The following is a 19091-nucleotide window of genomic DNA, read 5'->3' as shown; positions in this document are numbered from 1 at the left end:
GTTTAAAAATGTGAAAGGTTTCATTGAAAAAGCGTTCAAAGTCAAAGATTGTGCTGCAGACAGTGCCACCTAGTGGCCTGTGAACATTAGGGCACTGTTTCATGAAGCCTCATCAACCCATCCCTTTGTTTCTTTCAAGCTCACAACACACTCAAGACGTGATGTCATCAGAATATGGACCACTGATGGATGTTCAGTCTGTTCAGCATCAAGTTTCACAAATATGCTTTCTGGGATGGTTGAGAATGAGCAGTGGGTTCTGTAAATTCCTTTGGATGTGAATTGACTAGTTAAACCGTAGTGATGGGGAGATGAGGTGTCATGAAACTATTGCTGAGTTGGTGAAACTAAGGCCACAAGATGGCGCTCTTGGTTTAGAAATGATGGAAGGTTTCCTTGAATTACTTTCTTGGATTGTGTGACATCACTCCAATGGTGCATTGTGGCCTTGGATCAGAATCAACCACATAATGGAAAATATACTTTTTTATCTCTAAATCTGCAATAGCAGTTTTTTTAAGCGAAGCCAAAACGCATGTTCAGGATTGTGTGCACTTGTTTCTGTCTTTATGAAAAGTGACCTTCAGATACAACAAATATCTCTGTCGTTTAAATTTCGTGACAAAACAGGGAAACATTTCCTTACATTGTTTTGTTGCATTTAACCAATATGGCTTTAAATATGAACACATGCCAGCTAAACTAGTCCTGTCAAACACAACATCTTGGAACCTTGGACAGGCGCTGTTTAACCACTTAAAAAAACAATGTGGTCGCCACGCAGCAGGGAGCAATGTGGCCTTGTTTCTATCACGTCATGTTTGTTCTTCCACTGAGAACGCTGCGACCTCCAGCAGCCCCATCAGCTTTGCTGAACAGGATGGGCAGAAGTTGTTGGATGAACTGAGGTTACACCTATGTAACGAAGCATCGACTGCACGTCATACGGTGTTGCACATTCATGTTCAACCCTCTACTGGGCTTCACTGTTGGTCTACCTTCCTTGAGGCCAAGGTGGAGCATGTCCTCACAGAACTGGGGTTACACCCAGGTAACTATGTTCATTTGCCAGGCTGCAAGAGCTCTGTCATCACACTGATAATGTGGTGACAGTCGACAATATTGAACAAACTCACGGCTCAATAAATGTAGGAAATGATCCCAACGCTTCCCACTGATGTCATCAACTTAACCACCACTCCAGAAGTCACAGTCTTGTTCGCACAAGTATTAAACTCGAAGCTCGGAGCTTGTGGTCTGCGTTTGCATCCTCAAAAATGAAATTTTCTCACAAGAACTTTTCCAATTTTTTTGTCATTATCTTAACTTATTGGCAATGAAAAACACTTTAAACATAATTAATAAATCAGGATTTAAAGCCTGTATTTTTTTTCTCGTTTTGGCTTGTGTGTTTCTGTGGCTTCATCAGACCAAGCACATGCTCACAGGGTTGTAAAGTTGTCTAATATAATATGAATTGATTTTGCATTTCCACTGTGAAAAATGATATCCACTAAATAATGCCTAATTTAATTCTGAATCCTCATCAGACAACGGGGAGTCAATCGTATACTGTTTCTTACTACATGAGTCAATAACAAAGAAGATGTGCGTTGATTCGGCTCTGTGAATGTTTATGATAAAAACAAACAAACAAACAACCCAACGAACGCTGCTCCACAACAAGCTCCCGCTCTCTGCTGCGGAGGAGTCCGAAACTTTTTCAGAGGTTTCACAAGATGATAGAGTGCGAGGACCGGGGTTGCAAATAGGTGGACAATTTTCAGTAAATTTCCATGGGAAGTGAAGCTTGGGAACTTGGAAACTGTGGAAATAATGAGAATAATAGGAGTGACCTTCAATTGGAATTTAGGGGAACTATATTATAACATATTCTATCCAAGGTTAAACATAAACAGAGTGGATATGGGAGAGCCCAGTTGGGCCTCTGTCCTCATGTGGCTTTGTGATGGCCGTGAAAATATAAGGACCCCCTGTGGCCCCCGGGCCACACCTTGCCCCAATGGTTTGATGTTGCTTGTGTGAACTTTGGCAGGAAAAGAAAGAAAGAAATTGTCTTCTCCTCTCCCCAGTCAGGAGGCCAACTGAAAGAACTGAGTGATTCTGCTGCTGAATAGGTAACTTACTCCAGCTGTGACATTTGAAGACAGAAGTCTAGCAGTGTCAGAAGCAGTGGTCAACTTAAGAATGGCTGACCTCTCATTTTCATGGCATTTACCTAAATATAATACATACTTCCTGAAGGTTAAAACCACACATTGGTTAAACTTCTGGTTCTTTTCTGGAGACACACCAAACGGGTGTCCACTTGCGATCACACACTCTGAATTCCTTCTTGTCTCCTTTTTTTTTTAAAAATACAACCCAGAATGACTCCAAGGTTCCCACCAGGATGAGATAAGGTGTCGTCTTCATTCCTGAATCTACGCTTATTCCAAGGCTCCTTGACTTGAACGTGCAGTCTGTTCTCACTGAAGCTCGGGTCACATAGATTGCGTAAAACAATAACAAAGAATCTTACTCCTTGTGTAAGATTCTTTAAGTAAAACGTGCTAAAGTTGAGTATAAAATGCTGAAGATTAATAAACATAACTGTGAACATTAAAACTGCGTCATTTGTAAAATCATAACTAAAATAAATATTAACATTGATAACTCCACTTGTAGTGAAACTCTGATAAAACGTCCACCACACATTTCAGCGGAAAAGCAGAACAAATAAATCTGTTAAAGGTTGTAATCATTTTAGTCACTATTCTTAATTGCTATATATACCTCAGCAGAATTATGGCATACACCTTTATGTACGTGCTCAGCTGGGAATACGGCGCAGTGACATCCAGGTCAACTTAAATACCGCATGAGGCGCTCTGACCTTTTCATAATGAAGCTAGATTGTCTCTTGAATGTGCGATCGCGCCATTAAACTGGGAAACACAGTGGCGTTTCATCCACCAATGTATGCAGTAGCACTTTCGCTCAACTCAGCCGTCAGAACTCGGTCATAGTCCTCGTATTCTGGCCCCATCGATGACCTCCAGCACTGGGTCAGGATCACGGTGCCGAGATAAATTGGTCAACACTGACACCTAGTGGCCGAACGCAAAAGTGAACCCACCATTCACATGAAAATATATTCTCAAGAGATTGTAACAATACATATATTATTTTATTTTACTTCTTACATGTTGAGAAACACAAGTCCGTGTGTTTTTAAACTGCCCCGGAATAAAAAGAGATTACCACGTCGCACTTTCAAATACAGAACATTGACTTCAAACAGCTTTTATTTTGTCATGTGAACATTTTCTCATATTCCTTTATCACACACCTTTTTTTTTTCTAGAAACAGACTGCAGTTACCTGATGCCATATGATGAAGAAAAACGGGAATAAAACATTGGTGTCGCTTGGCTGCATCTTAATTTCCTCATGGCAGGTAGGTAAAAGATTTGTGTTGTAGAAACACGAGTTTTAAGGATTTGGCTGAATTTACAATATTTTAATGTAGAAACACCATACTGTAAATATATATATACACACAGGAGGGGGAAAAAAATCAATCAGAATGTGTCACTGGTTACCATGGTAACCACGGGACGTAGAACAACGGCCAACTCAGCATCATGTTCTAAAGGTTAAGAAGCAGAAACAGAAGAAGATGCAAACAGACGTGCACACATACAGTACTTTAAGCCAGTTTTACACAGTCAAGCTATGGTGAACCATTCGGCTGTTTCGAGACTGCAGCGTCTGTCTAGTTTTTCTGTGACCTAAGGCTGGCTGCTGGTCTCTACAGAAGCATGGCAGAAGGACAGCATCCTCTTATTACCACTTGATGGATAAAACAGATCACAATGGCTTTTTAGTTGTTTTGTTAAGCTGCATTTCGTTCACGATCCGACATCTCGAGCAGGTCTGGAGAGGCTTAATCTCGCCCTCGAGGTCTTACAAATATCATAACGCGCCTTTTTTGAGTGACTCCAATCGCCGTCCGAGGCCAGCTTGGCTCTGCCCTGAGGTTTGTTGGGTGACACGACGTGAGACAGACAAGCTGGTAGAGGCGTTTAATGGACAAATCTACTGCGCCAAGTAAAAAGACAAGTGCGCCACAGTCCCCGGCCAGCTGTGTTCGGTGTTGCCATTCAAAAGAAAGAGCAGAAGATTTGACAGAAATGAGTCACAAACTGCGGTCAACGTTGTCAAGACAGCACAACAACGCCGCTCTTGTTACTAAATAACTAAACAAAAACAAAACACGGAACAGGTCTTTAATGGTTGCTGAGTAATTGCAGAAAAACACCTCTTTGAATTTGGTCTTTTAAAGGTCAACATTTATTAAGTTTGCTTTTTCCTTTAACCCTTCGTCTTCAATCCCAAATACCTTTTTTTTTTTTTTTTTTTATCGGGGAGAGGTTCGCGCCGTCAATTGAAATGAGCAGGATCATCAACACATTCCTAGCTTATTTAAAAACATGGATACATGAAACCTCCATTACTTTTAAATTCAAGTATATTTACACGCAACTAAAATGAATGAGGTAAAGACAGAAAAATATGCTCAATATATCATGTCTCTTCTGTTTCATATTAAAACACACGCACACACACGTCTTTGAAATAGAGAAAGAAATGAATATACAATAAGTCATTCATTGGTGTCATACATTTTTCTTTTTTATCCAGATTCCAGTGGAAATCAAATGCTGAGTGTGGCACAGTATCTGGAGCGGAGAGAGATGACGTGGTCATCAGTCACTTTACAGTTGGTACTATGTACAGAACGCATCATTAAACCTCTGGAGTCTAAAAATTGAACAAGGGGGTGAGGGAGGGGGTGTAAAGCCACAGGATGTCAGGGAGAGAAAATTCACTTTTTTTTTTTTTAATTCTACTTCACTTGCCGGTAAACACTGTCTACAGTACGGACCACACCGCTGTCCAGGATCGGAGTCTCAAAGCACTGTACTGGACATGAACAGACATTTGTATCAAGCTGCCAATTTCTAGTTGGCTGCAAAATAATCCCTTTAAATTTCCATGTAAACACAATTATAAATATAATATAGCTTTACAGGTGGCCCTGTTTTTCATGGATAAAAGTGAAACGTTGCAAACAAAAGCCTTATTTTTCTGAAGTGGACGTGAAATGTGAATAGCAACACTGATGTACCTTGGACTGGACAGGAAACCCACGTGGCTGGAGAAGTGTCTTGCCTTGTTTCAGGCGGTGAAACCAACTTATACCAGAGCTTCAGTCTTCAAAGGTGTATGAATCTGAATCATGGTTTGGTTTGCATGGACTAAAACATGAACACAGTACTTTCAACATGACAGATGGGAACTTTATGCAGTGTACAATGTGAGAAAAGTTTTGCAGCGACCACTTGCAATCTGAATCCTTGGTTATTGCACATAGAAATTACATCTTCAATTTCAAGTTTACTTAAAACGTTTAAAAAAAAAATTTTTTTTTTACGCTACCTAGATAAGACGAACGTAAGAGATATAAAAACTTTACTTGGTCTTTGTGCAGACAGTACTATTTGCATGTTGACCGTTGCTTAACACTACGGTTATTACACGTATTATCTCATTACTGCTTAAGAAAATGTGTCAAATTTTTGGTCGTATGAAATGTAATGACTGTGTGAGGACGCAGAGCGTCACGAGGTAAAGCAGGCAAATGCCAAAGACTGGTTTTACATAGTACACAAAACCTCACTCACACCCTTCATCTATGACACAAACAGGCCACATATAACAGGGACCCAGGAGCGAGGAGACTGTGACGGCATCCTTTTCAGATAGTTGCGTCAACTGTCCACAAGGGCCACTGCACAACTATATTATATAATACAGTAATTCGAAGGGCTCTTACTAACCGCTCTTTTACTTCATGTCGTTTTTTCTTACACCTTGTCTGTAAATAATACCTCAATTACAATGACAATTTTATCTCAGGATCTCAACATTATTTGTTTTTTTTTTTCATGTCCATCTGAGGGCGCCATACTGAGGAGAGATGAATTACTCAAAGATAATTTACAAAAAATACAGCTTAAAAAACTTTCAGCGGCAGCAGGACTTTCTAGAAGTGTTTAAAACTAGTTTTTGAAGTAGCGTCAAACTTGACCAGACATCTTAAGTTAACTTCAATGGCTATTGTTGTTTATAATACAGGAGTATTTTTCACATGGCTTCTTCTTTCTGTTTTCCCTCACTGTCTTACAGTGTTGGGATGTGAACTAAGTATGAGCGCAGGTTGCTGTTTTTTACTTTAGTCTCATCAGTGTCTCTGAATATTTGAACATATATTAACTTTTTTAACATGATTTTGAGACCAAATAGATGCAGTGGTTGAAAACAAATTATATATAGAGTCATGACAACATCCTCAAATATACTGAACTCCATACTGATCGCACTTATTCAGTGACATTCAGAGTCCTGGCCAGTCCGCGATACACCAGTGAAGTTGAAGAATAACTCATCAGAATGCAACATTTTAAGTGTTTTAAAGTCTGTCTCAGTCCTCTAGGTGAGAAATAAAGCTTTTGAGTGTAAACATCAAATCCTCAAGAAAAATCAGAGCACAAATAAAAGTATCGTGTTTAATATAATTTATGGTTATTTGGCAAATAATTCATACTTCTTCATTAGTCATCTAAAAAGTGTTACTGAACAATACCAAACATAACTACAGGAGAAGGAGGAATCTCTTCAGTAAGCTTCAGTACCTCTACAGACAAATGATTGTTGGCGTCCCAGCAGCGCCGAGAGCCTGTACTTTCAGAATCATTGAAGAAAAAACACGCAGCCCCAAGACGAGATATAGCTCAAAATAATAAGTGCGTACAAATGAAAAAGCAACACAACGGTGTAAAAGAGCTCTGTTTGCCTGTCACGTCCTTCAAATCACTGTTTCTTTGTGTTAGGTCTGACACACTCTCATGGGATCTGTAAGCAGTGCCTTTGGAAGCACACAACGTTGTCTTGATGCAAACAGTCCAGGAGTGGAAAAGTCGGTTCTAAGGTCACAATAAGGATGTCGGTGAACCAGAGAGGAAGGAGGGAGGCAAGAAGGCCAGTGGAGTGAAAGGAACAGGAGGACAGGGCTATTAACACTTGAAGAAAAGGCAGACGAAGAAGCTGGCCAGCAAGAGCCACATGGACTGAGATACGCAGGCGGAGCCGTTGATATCTCGACCCGTCCCAGGTCCTGCAGACACGGAGGGGGGAGGGAGGATGGTGAGGAGACAGAGAGAGGGAGGTGAATTTGACAAATCATGAAAATAAATGAACATGTTCCCAAAATAAAATAAAGTAAAAAAAAAATAGTGACACCCAGTGGCAAAATTGTAACATTGCATCCTTTAGGTATAAAAAGTTATTATCAGATTTAATGCGCAACGGTAAACAGTTTGAGGCTCAATAAAAACAAGTTGGAAATGCTTTTTCATCTGCAAAAGTAAGCTCAGTCAGTTCATCATTCACTCAAGCATTTCGATAAAAGATCCCTAAAATTTTAGACAGTTCAGTTTTATGGTTTATTTTGAATCTCTAGGACCAAAGTTTCAATCTTGAAAATCCTTTTCTGCGCGAGGCAGAGTTAAAATTGACTACGTTGCCCCAAACGGCGAATTAGGTTGTCGGCACAGGGTGGATGAGTCGCCTCCATTTGTAACAATGAGACCACTAGTGGCCACAGGCATCTCAACACGATTTGTCGTAATCCTCTGGTTCCTCATTCTGTCATGGTCGTGTTTGAGCATGATGGAACCTTAGTTCAGAGGAGAACTCAATTGGAACCCTGGTGATAAACTAGAGCTCTGTGTCGGATGTAAATCCTTTAAGGTTTGTGAGCTGAAATACAGAGGTTTATTTGAAGCGTATGAGCTTATGTATGAAATATATATTAATACATGGACTCAGTTACCCTTTCAAAAACTCATCTACCCAAAAATGCCAACTGTTTTCTCTGCCGTTTTTATTGCTTATTTTAAATCCTGCTGCTGTTTGAATGTTTTTTCAAATATGTTTCGCACGATGACCTTGGGTGTCCAGAAAGGCTCCTCCAAATAGAAATCCTTCTTCTTCTTCTTATTTTATCTGTACTACTACTACTCCTACTACTACTAATAATAATACTATACAAGAATACAATATTCAACAACGATAAAGGACACTTTTAAAATTTTTCGCACCATTCTATTTTGTGTTTATCCTCATAATCCCCATATATCTTTTTTATATTCCACCCATTCATCATTTTATTTTACTTATCTTTTACTCTTTTATATAATGGGCAAAAAGCTATTTCGGTGCTGGGCGTTACATGAGGCATGACAAAATACAGTCTTGAATATTTTGTATATTACTATATAAGCTAACAGCAGCCACTGCCTCAGCAGTACATCTGAGGAAAATTGAGTCCAATCCTGGGTGAGTGGAGCCTTGCCAATGAGGCAGCTCAGGCACCGCAGTAGACACGCATGAATAAGGAGATACTCATCACCCTGTGTGTAACCAATGTCACAAGTTCAAAAATATTAGGCCTTTAAATAACCTCATTGAATAAACTCAAGGAGAGCTCCCGTACCTCCAAAACGGTAATGACTCAGGACCACACTTACTTTCTTCCCTCTTCATTAATCCTTTAGTGATTTTCCAGCAATTCAGATGGAGAGATTTAACACTCCCGAGTTATAACCTTGAAACTCACAACGACCTGGTTATGAATGGAGACCAACCTTCAACGCGATCATTTGAAGTGCGTCCAAGATGAGCCTTGTGTACTCACTGTAAAGGAAAAGGCTGGCATTCTGGACGCCCAGGCGGTTGGAGGCCACGCAGGTGTATTTTCCATAGTCCTCTTCGGTGACACTGGGAATCATGAGGAGAGTGGAGGTGCCAAGAGTCTGGATATTAATACCCTGGGAGGAGGTCAGCCTGCGGAGAGAAGGAGATGGAAATCAAGTCAAGTCAGATTTAGAAAAAGGACGGAGCAAGTGTTTTCGGAATATAATTATTAATTCATACTTTCATACAGAAGTCACCTGGACTAAAGAGGAAGGCACAAATAAATTAAACAATAAAGAATAACACATTGAAATGGGTCAAACTGGATAGACAGTCATTTTTGGTAGAAAAAAAAAATGTCCGGATTCATTGAAATGGTTTTTCAAGTACAATGATTCCATCTATTGGGCTCTGAAAATAAGAAGACTGTTTCATGAAGCCTCATGAAGCCCAATATATGCCTGGTTAGATTTGGGCTGACTAGCCATTTAAAAACATCATCCAGGAAGCCAAGCACAGAACAACGCTTGGCTAAATGGAGCAAAGTGGCCCGGAGTAAACTGGTTTCTTTCGATGAGGAGGAGATTCTAGTCAGAGTATCTCCTGGATGATGTCCCTATTGTTACGGCAGAGTTCAGCCACCAAGAGATGAAAACACTAGGCAATAGTGGCTCTTGGATCTTCCATCAACATGACAGCGGTCCCCAACTTTTGAATAAATAAATAAATCCATATTTTCACATTTTCACAAGAACGACTCACGGTATTGTTTGTTTAAAATGTTCTTCATCTTGGAAGTCGTAGGCTCTTCACTGAGCCCTTTTCCCTTCGCAAAGAAACAGCTGTTTCCTACTCACTTTGCAAGCTTGTGGGTTACATTTTGGCTCTCAAGTGACCGAGGCTTAACCAAGAGAATCTGGTCATCTTTCAAAATGAAAGATCCTTCATACTCAGCTAATATGGAACCCAGGAGCGAGGAGACACGGAACACAAAACGGAAATGATTAATAATTTCTTGTGCAGCCCGGTACCAATAGATCCACAGCCCGGAACTGGTCCCCGGCCCGGGGGTTGGGCACCACTGCCATACAGACACGCCTCCAGCCACACTCCATCTTTCCCTCACTCTTAAACAGGACGCCAACCCAGGCGTCCAATCCATCCATTTCAGACTGAGCACCATGGTCTGGGATTTAGAGGAGCTGACTTACACCCAGGTGAGAGCTGAAGGTTTCGGTTTCAGGGAGCAAACAGCACCACATTATTTGCAAAAAACAGATGGCCCTCTCCTTCCTGGCTGGACAGATAATTCTGTAAATATTCCGAACAGAACTGTAGACCAAAGCCAGTGAGGCAGTCCCATTCTGGACATGAATCTGAATTCTCACCACCAACACACATTCATGCAGACTGAGTGATAGCAGACAAATGCATGTTGCTCTCAATTACCATGGCATGAAAACAACTGCACCCGTTTGTACGGAATAGCGGGAAACCCAAGCTCATAAAATGGGGCAATGAGCATTGTGCACCAACCTTCCCTTCCTGCCTAGTTTCATGCAATTCATGTCTCAAAGCGCTGATCCAGGGGAATCGCAGCGTAAAGACATTTTTCATGTTGCTGTTTTGTGCCGTGACTTGAACCAGTTTTGGCAACAGCGAGTGAGAAGGTGGCGATGAGGCCAATAACCGAGTCGGCTCATTAGCAAGAAAACAGAGTGTGGAACGCGGGGCTCGATGTGCGCAACATAAGGGAACCTTTGGGCGACTTGAAACATCATCTTTTTTATGCTGTCATCATTTAATGAGGGAAATTTCCAGACTGTTCTGGTGCTTGTGTTTGACCTGACTTTTCCAATCAAGGAAAGGGTTTGCTCGCCCATTAAACTGACACATTTGAAATTCTCACCGCCAGCTTTAGACTGTAAGAACAGTTTTCTGTCGCTTTCATAGTCTTACTCGTCTGGTGACATCACTTCTGGGCCACTTAGAAGAATGGCATTTCTTACAAAGGCACACACTGTAATGCAGGTCACCCCATGTTATACAGCAGAGAAACCCAGCTCTATCAAGAAATAGGCCAAAGTTTCAAGCCCTGTTCGGGTCGTGAGCTGAATAAAGTTCCCGTGTATTGAAGTTTTCTCGATGAAACATGAATATACTTCCAGTCTTTGGTGGGATTCAGTTCCATTCCGAACCTCTGAACACTGAAATCTTCATTGGTCATGATACCAATATGTTTGGTTTTGCCTCACTTTAACTTTGCATTATTTAACTGTAAAGAATCCCATTTGTTTACTTGTATACTCAAGACACTCCCAGTGGAGTGATCAAATCAAAAGCGTAACTTTCAGTAGTTTTCAAACCTGTTGTGCCTCTAAATTGACCACACACCTTCATGGCGGAATGTGGAATTGTACCCTACCTGAGCTGCGATGCCAAAGGCTACATGCACCACAAGGCTAACAGGGCTAACAGCTAATGATTTCTCACTTGAAACCTGTATTTACACTCATCGAGGATCAAGGTTTACTTCGTGGTGTAAAAGTTGGCTTAAAATCTTAACGCAGAAAATAATAAATGCACCTCATGATGTGAACACACAAAGTAAAATTATTGTTATGCAGCAAGCTGTTGTGTTTAGTTATTTAGTTATTTCCTGTTTTCTTGTGTGTTCTTCGTTTCCTGTTTTCTGTTCAACCGCACAGCAGCGCAGCTGGAACTCGTCCGCAAATCAAGCTCTGCTGATTTCAACACCTTGGTTCCAGTCTGCGTTGCCTGATGGTAACTTTGCTTCCACTGGTGAAGATCCCCAGCGCTTCCATGGTTTCTTCCTTGTTTGTTTGCCCTATTCTATCAGCCTTCGTGCTTCGTGCGAGAGTTTACTCACGTTTTGTTTTCTCTTGTTGGCTTTTCTTCCTTATGTGTGCGAGTATTCCACCACCAAGCCTTTTCCGTTGTTTGGGCCTCGTGAGTTTATCCTGGTGGTTGTGTCTGTTATTTAGGCTCCGCGTTTTGGTTGCGACATCTTTAGTTCTTTGTTTCCTGTTTCTGCCTTGTTTTTTCTATGCTTATTGTGTATTAAACCGAAAGTTTAACCTTGTTGTTTTGAGTCCTCTGTGAGCCAGCAACGATCTTAGCGTTTGGGTCTGTTCTCCTGAGCCAGCATGACACAAGCGGAGATAATGAATCTGGAGAAAAATGTCAGGAAATTCTCCAAAACTACTACAACAAAACAAAACAAGGCAAATTAGGTAGTGTCTGCCAACCTTATAAGCCAGATGAAGTTGCAAAAATTGTTTTTCTGGCTCACAATCTGTGATACAAATCTATCATCTCTGCTTTGTAGAAGGTGATGCCTCAGTAATATTATGTTCTAAAGCTTCTGGATATTTAGAGCTATCTAGTGGCCTGTTGATGAACCTTGCAATACTGTTTCATGATACCTCATGTACCCATCACTACTATTCAATGTTTATAGTTTCCTGTTAAAACGACTGTTGAAGAACACAAACAGACATGTCTTCACTGATATATCAATGTTTATTGAAAGCCTCCTCCTATGTTGCAAGAGTGCTCTTTATCAGGGTTTCTGTTGTTTTGTTCTTTTGGTTTGTTTAGTGTAGTGTTGGCAAAAATCTGTCCTTTGGCCTAAATTGTGTGATTATATTTTAGATTTTTTTCTACAATTTTCGACAATTGCGCTTTGGTCTCGGTTCGATAGGTGGTGTGCCTGAGGATTTGTACCCTGACTTAAAAAGGTTGAAAAACACTGATTTAGTTACTGTCTTCAGGTATATTTTGGTTATGACGTCACACTGTTCAACGTGGAGCACCTGTACTTGGTGTACAGAAAAGTGTAGTGCGTGGAAACTGCCTCGGTTTACTTTTATTTTCATGTAAATAGCACATCAATACCAACAGTGAAGTTGAACCCAGTACTTAAGCTATTGCAGGCCACATAAAATGGAGTTAAACACGAGTTTCAAAGTCCCACCTATTCACTCAAGAGTTTGCTGATGACTTGCTAATCCCTCCGAAAAAGCAAAATGAAAATAAAAACGCAGTGGTAAAAGAGGAAAACGACAGGCTGAACGCCAGAGGAAGGTGTTTAAATTCCTGTCAATAAATGTCCACAGCTGACTAACAAGTTGATGCATGAGAAACATGCCGTTTCTGGAAGCGATGAACGGGCATTTTTCACTTTATGGGATACTCATTATCAGACTATTGCCGTTTAGCTGCGGCTTACGATCAGATGAGCAGACATTTTGAGTAGCAAGACTCCTTGTTGGAACATCTGTGAGCTCTTAGAGGAGGGATAAAGGACAGAATTTATTTGTAAGTGGAAAACGTCAAATAAAAAGTCTTCACCACGCTCTCCAAATATGTTTTATGGACTTCACAGAGAGCGAAGATTTTTCTACATCAAAACAAATGGCTGGCTTCCAAAAAGGCTCGACCTTAAACATTAGAGAAAATGCTAAATTGTCCAGAAGCTTTAAAAAAAAGTGCCTGAAAGGCTGAGATGTCCTTGCAGCTACCTTCCAAAAACTACTAAAACTACTTCCAAAATAAATAAATAAACGGTACTCTGAGCATGAAAATTAGGAAACACATTGGCATTTTTTAACATTCAAGCATGTTCTTCTGCTGAACTAAGAGTGAGTCAGCCTCCTCACAGGACAAAATGGATTTTTAATTTCTATTTACTTTGGTTTTATGAAATCAAATTACATTCATGAATCTTTGAAAATGTTAATGGCACTGGGGAACTTCTCAACGTGAGACTTATTCAAGCATCACGTCTCGAGTACTCACTACATTAAACTGAAAATGACTCACAAAACCAATGATCAGTCGACCTTGGAGATCAGGACCACAGGTCCACACTATTCCACCTTGCAAGCTACAAGCAAGTGACAATGATCTACTGCCTATAAAAATGCAAAACACATATTTATTCATAAATATATTGAATATTCTTTATTACTCCGGTACATTATTCTTTCTCACACTGTGGCTGGCTCAGAAAAAGGGGCTACAATTTAGTGGCAGAGACACAATACGCAAAGCATCTTCAAACTGCTGGTTTTTTAAAAGGACAAAAATATCAGACAAATAAAATGGAGTTCAATCTAAGCCTCAAATTCTAGTTGTATTCTGTTTGAAAGTAAAGGTTTGCACCAAATATTAATCTGGTGTTTCAGATTCTTCATGGCTGCTGGCCACAGAAGTTGAGACCGACTTCCTGATTCAGTTTCTACTGTGTGCCAGTTCCAGACTGCCATCTGCTGTCCAATTGAGCTCAGATGGTGATAGTCAAGGGGTGTGGTCAACTATATTTCAGCATTTGAAATGGAGGGGGCTACGTACCTAACACAATGGGACACAGATAGACCCCTCATGCTTCTCAAGCACCAGCCAATTCCCCTTCTTTTTCCTTGCATGAGAAAAGTGGCCCATTTCTTCTCCTCATTCTTAGATTAAGAAATAAAGTTACTCTCATCAATAATATGCATTTTAAAGGACCATTGCTCCAACCAAAGGCCACTGACAATACGCTCTCGACATTGTAGACAGATCATGCATATGTCCAAATAGACAAAGTTGGTTATTTCAGCTACTCTGTTTACACTCTCGGGCTGAAATGATTTTTAATGATATTTTTTAATCACATCTTCATAATAATGAATGAAAGTTCATTTATAGCCTGGTATGTATCAACACATCAGTAGATGGGAAGGCAGACAGCGAAAAAAACGATGACTTTAAGGACCTACTTTGAAAAGTTTGTATGGCCGTCTCTCCATTCTCTGTACAGAATCGACAATTCAATAGCAAAAATGCACATTATACAATGTATTTTTTTAAACTGTTTGGGGACACTGCAGCTTCCTGAGCCAATAGAAACTCTGAAGAGATAAGATCAGTGTGTGGAAGGGTTAAAAAAAAAAATCCCAAGGAAGCTCATATTGAACACATTTCATTTTCTATTACAAAGCTTTTTCTTCCTGACCTCCATACATTCCCTTCGTAGATCCTTGAATGAAAAATAAAAACAATCCACACGGGCCTCACATCTTACAGATCTCTCTCCATATCTGAAAAAAAAAAACAAGAAAAAAGGAAAATCCACTCGATATGCTTTTGGTATTTAAAGATGTTCATTCCAAGGTAGATTCATGAAGTGCAATTAAGTAGAGTATTTAAATGGCACGCTGATATTTATAGAATCCATGCTCAATTCGAAGCAATTTTCTTTTAGTTTGTTTTGACAATTTTTTATTTCTCTATTTTGGCTATAATCGCTCCACTTCTCCTTTATGTACAGGTTCAGTCATGAATTTCCATCAACAAATAACTTCATCTCTGTGAAAGAGATCGATTTTCAAAGCACTATTCTTGTTAACTTGGTTCAAATTTATTCCGAAGAATTAAAACGTTTAGTGCGTTTTGGTGATTAAATCTGATTTTTCATTAGGAACAGAGATTAAAACCGGTCATTATACTGTATTACAATACACCTTGTATCACGACGGGACCTCACATTAGTCAGGATGATAAAACACTTTTAGCGCGGCGAGCTAGTTGCCATCAAACAAACAAGATCAGATGAAATATTGACCATGCAGAACTGGCCCCGTTCCCAAGATTTAATGACCAGGGAAACTTCTGCCAGTCAACTGTGTCAACTCAGGCTCCTGTTCCAGAGGAAATGAATTCACAAACCTGCTGACTTGCACTTCTCACCCAAGCTAATGAACTCTCCCTCCTATCACCACGACCCCTAATAAAAGCCATTTAATCGTAAGAGAGCACACACAATGAATTGGGCATGTTCAGGTCTGACTGAGCGCCTTGTATCGGCGATGAATGCCGCTCATTAAATGTACCCCACCTTAATCCGTCTTAAGCCCGGATAATGTTGGGGTCAGAATTTAGGAAGCTGACACAGACTGAGCTGATAGAGAGCATTAACATAAAGAGTAAACACGCATCACAGTGGGGCTTGAACTGAGGAGAAAAGGGAAAACACATAATGGTCTAGTGTTTCCTCGCCACTTGGGAAGCGTGTATGTGCACACTGGAGGACTGCACCAAGAGTGTTTCGCTTCATCTGAAAGGCAGTTTCATGATAAGACCAACAGCAGATACATTCTGGAGTGGAGGGAAGTGACCGCACTGCTAAAGAGGCTCTGGAGCCAGCAGAGCATGCAGAGACTCAGATACACAACACTGCAGGAGGCTGAGACCAGCCGCAACTCTAACTGAAGGTTATGATGCATGACTGTAAAATAAATAAATAAAAAAAATAAATAAAATGCAGGGCCGATCTGGGGAGGACATAGCTTCTCTCTTTGCTTGTGAGATGAAAAAACAGGGCATAAAAAGAGGTTTCAGAAAGAAGGTCCACCGATAATCTCAATATTTTGCTGCTCAACACGAGTCCTATTGAGTCCAGCTATTACCGGTTCATCCAAAAATTATACCATTAAGAGCAACTGAGGCAAAATAATAATCTCACATGGAGCTATTTTCATATTTCCACTGTGCCAGTGTTGCAGTGGATTAATTAAACATTGAATTCATTTGTAAAGCAATCGAAAATTAAATACATATTTAGCCAACTAAGTCTTGTGACGCTGAAAAAAATGTTTTCGCCCACCACATGTATATAGCAGGACAGCTAAATATTTATTTTTATTTATTTATTTTTTGTTCTGTTGTTATTTGTTGACTTCGGTGACTTTTTGAAATGTTATTGTTAGTGACAGTAATAGTGACAAACGCTACATGGAGGATGGATGAAACGCTGTCAACTAATTTTTCAATGTCAAAACGCTTTTCTTCAAACGACTTTTACAACATACCACAGACGACACGGTTTATTCATCGACAGTCACGAGAAAAAAATGACAAATTCCATCAGCCTTCAGCTTCTGTCTCACCAAACTGGCCATTACAATACACACAAGCTGTGACTTAAATAGATGTCGACGCACCTATTTTAAATACATGCAGTCTCAGTAAACATGCTTCCCACTGTGTTTTTCCCCAGCAAAAATAAATGAATGAATAAATAATAAAAATGTGTACAAGCAAACATGGCCCCAAACATTCTACAGTGAAGTTTTCTTTATTTTTTGTGAAATAAAATTTGAAACGCTGAGTAACTACATCACACAGAGCTCATCCTGTTGGTCACTACTTTCATCGCAGATAATATAGAAATGACCAAAAGCAAAATAAGACGACAAATCAAAAAGGTGACAAAGAAGACAGGGATCTGCCTCATAAGAACCTGAATGCATATGAGGGAACGATAAACCAGACCTTGAATTTAAGTAGTTCAGGTTTACCACCGATGTCTCTCACATAAAGGCTCAAGTCAAAGGGTTCGACTAACAGATGAAAGTGCAAAAAACAATCTTTTCAACCAAACAATGCTGCATCTAAATATGGGAATGAGGTTTTACAAACGGAACGGTTCGTTCACAAGGTTAAAAACGCCATGAAAAGTGCTGCGCGTCACTGTCTGAAACCTCTTCATCATTCTCAGGCAGAGCAGGTACAAGACTGCTGACGCAGCAGATCACATGCTGCTAAATCTGTCCAGTTTGATATGTGAGGTGCTCTCTCTATTTCAATTGCAAAATTCTCCTCTAATGCCGGTGCCAAGAACACCTTCAGAGGAAGCGTCCCAGTTCATCCCTTGTGACAATAGAAGAGAGAAAGAAATCCACAATTCGACAGGCAGATGGCAGCAGAGGTCTGACTGAGCGCCTGCAATCCATCCCTCTTCATGTATTTGGTTCCCCGGACTGGAAGGGTTTGACCCAGGTATTTGACAGGGGCCATGAAGTGTTTGTGACTCGCTCAGCGCAGATTTGATTTCGTCGCGTGTGGGAGCATCTTAAGTAGGTTATCACTGTCACGGCCAGTGACAGGATTGTTATAAATCAAGCCTGGAGATAAATGAAATCAAGTGGAGAGCCCTGCTGAGGCTTGTAACCCAGACGTGATTGAAAACGCTGGGGTGGATTTGACTGCCACATATCCGCTGACAACACAACAAATACATCTGTCCGTCAAGCTGGATGACAGCCTGGACTTTGAGTGTAAACACCGGTGATATGATCAAGTGCAGCTCGACTGCGTGACTCTATGCCGATTATTTCTGCGTTCGACACAGAATGTTTGATAGAAATGTCACTGTTAAGAGTCTTGCAGATTAGAACTGGCCGGCAGCGTGAAGGAAAAGATGCCCCCTTCTCTGCTGAGACTAATTGGGTCTCTGAAGACTGTAAAATCCTGCCGGTAACGGTGTCGCGTTTGATCAGTGGCGGAGGTCACCGACCGGGATCGAGAGCAGACTAGGGAGGAGGCTCTCAAGGCGGACCGACTGAAGCTGTCTTCTCACAGGTGATGGCGCTAGAAGACGAAACTAATAGATTCAAACATTCAACCATGATGTGTAACTGCCGCTCAGTGTGGTTGGTACTGGTTGTTTCAATGACTCAGAAAGTCCAAAACTTCTAGAGGTAGATAAACTTACTGTGACTTTCCCAGAGATGACTCCACTTTCACACACAGTCCTACAGTGGCAAGATAATATAAGACACTGTTGATAAATATGACATTTTTCTTTGCTATACTCTCAATAATGCCAGTTGTAGTGACTGACTCGGTCTTTGCTTTATCAGCTCAAACATTTAGAAGCCGCCCTGAGTCACCAAAACATTCTGCTAAAATGAAGGAGGAAGGTCACTTCATCCAAGTCAGTTACACGACAGCACAGAAAACCAACTGCTTTAGTCTGACTGTGATATGAGGTCACACCCAAGGATTTTCCGAGTCTGAAGTATACATAATGTGTAGTAGAAAGGTCACAACAAGTGGACAACAAATCGCAAGAAGCAGGTGCATCAGATGATGGGGGTTTCATGTATCTTCTTTTTTAAATGGAAGAATCTCGTATCAAACATTCCTAAATGACAGGAACTGACTTGGAACTATAATTTGGCAAATAAAAGCTGCAACATTTTAGTCTAGTTTTAGATACTCTACGTATTTTTAGTTGCTTTTTAGTCACAATTTTTTCTTTTTATTGCAGAGATAATTTTTGTTTATTCATTCCAGTTGACTTGTGTTCCAAGAATGACATATTTATTAAATGTCTGGAATAACAAACATATTGAATGAATGAATCTTCAATGCAGCTTTGCTAAAATGATTCAATACACAGTCATAAACAATGCACTTGT

The 19091-nt window shown here is 40.4% G+C and overlaps 1 protein-coding gene across 4 annotated transcripts in view; it reads right to left on the bottom strand.

Annotated features, from left to right (window-relative positions):
* Nucleotides 1-3133: 3133 nt before the first annotated feature.
* The window catches only part of lsamp (limbic system associated membrane protein), an 879542-nt gene continuing 863584 nt past the window's right edge, over nt 3134-19091 (bottom strand). For 2 of the 4 annotated variants that reach the window (XM_053872548.1, XM_053872547.1), the window contains exons 8-9: nt 8825-8973; nt 3135-7243 (exon numbers count right to left, since the gene is read on the bottom strand). In XM_053872548.1, coding sequence (XP_053728523.1) covers nt 7143-7243; nt 8825-8973 — 250 coding nt within the window. In that variant the 3' untranslated portion in view covers nt 3135-7142. Of the gene's footprint in view, nt 7244-8824; nt 8974-19091 lie in introns of all 4 variants that reach the window. The other 2 variants (XM_053872546.1, XM_053872545.1) reach the window with 2 other exon arrangements.

This window comes from Synchiropus splendidus, chromosome 8, assembly GCF_027744825.2.
Source record: "Synchiropus splendidus isolate RoL2022-P1 chromosome 8, RoL_Sspl_1.0, whole genome shotgun sequence".
Lineage (NCBI taxonomy): Eukaryota > Metazoa > Chordata > Actinopteri > Syngnathiformes > Callionymidae > Synchiropus > Synchiropus splendidus.
Note: the sequence above shows the minus strand (reverse complement) of the source record. Positions and strands in the feature narration are given on the sequence as shown.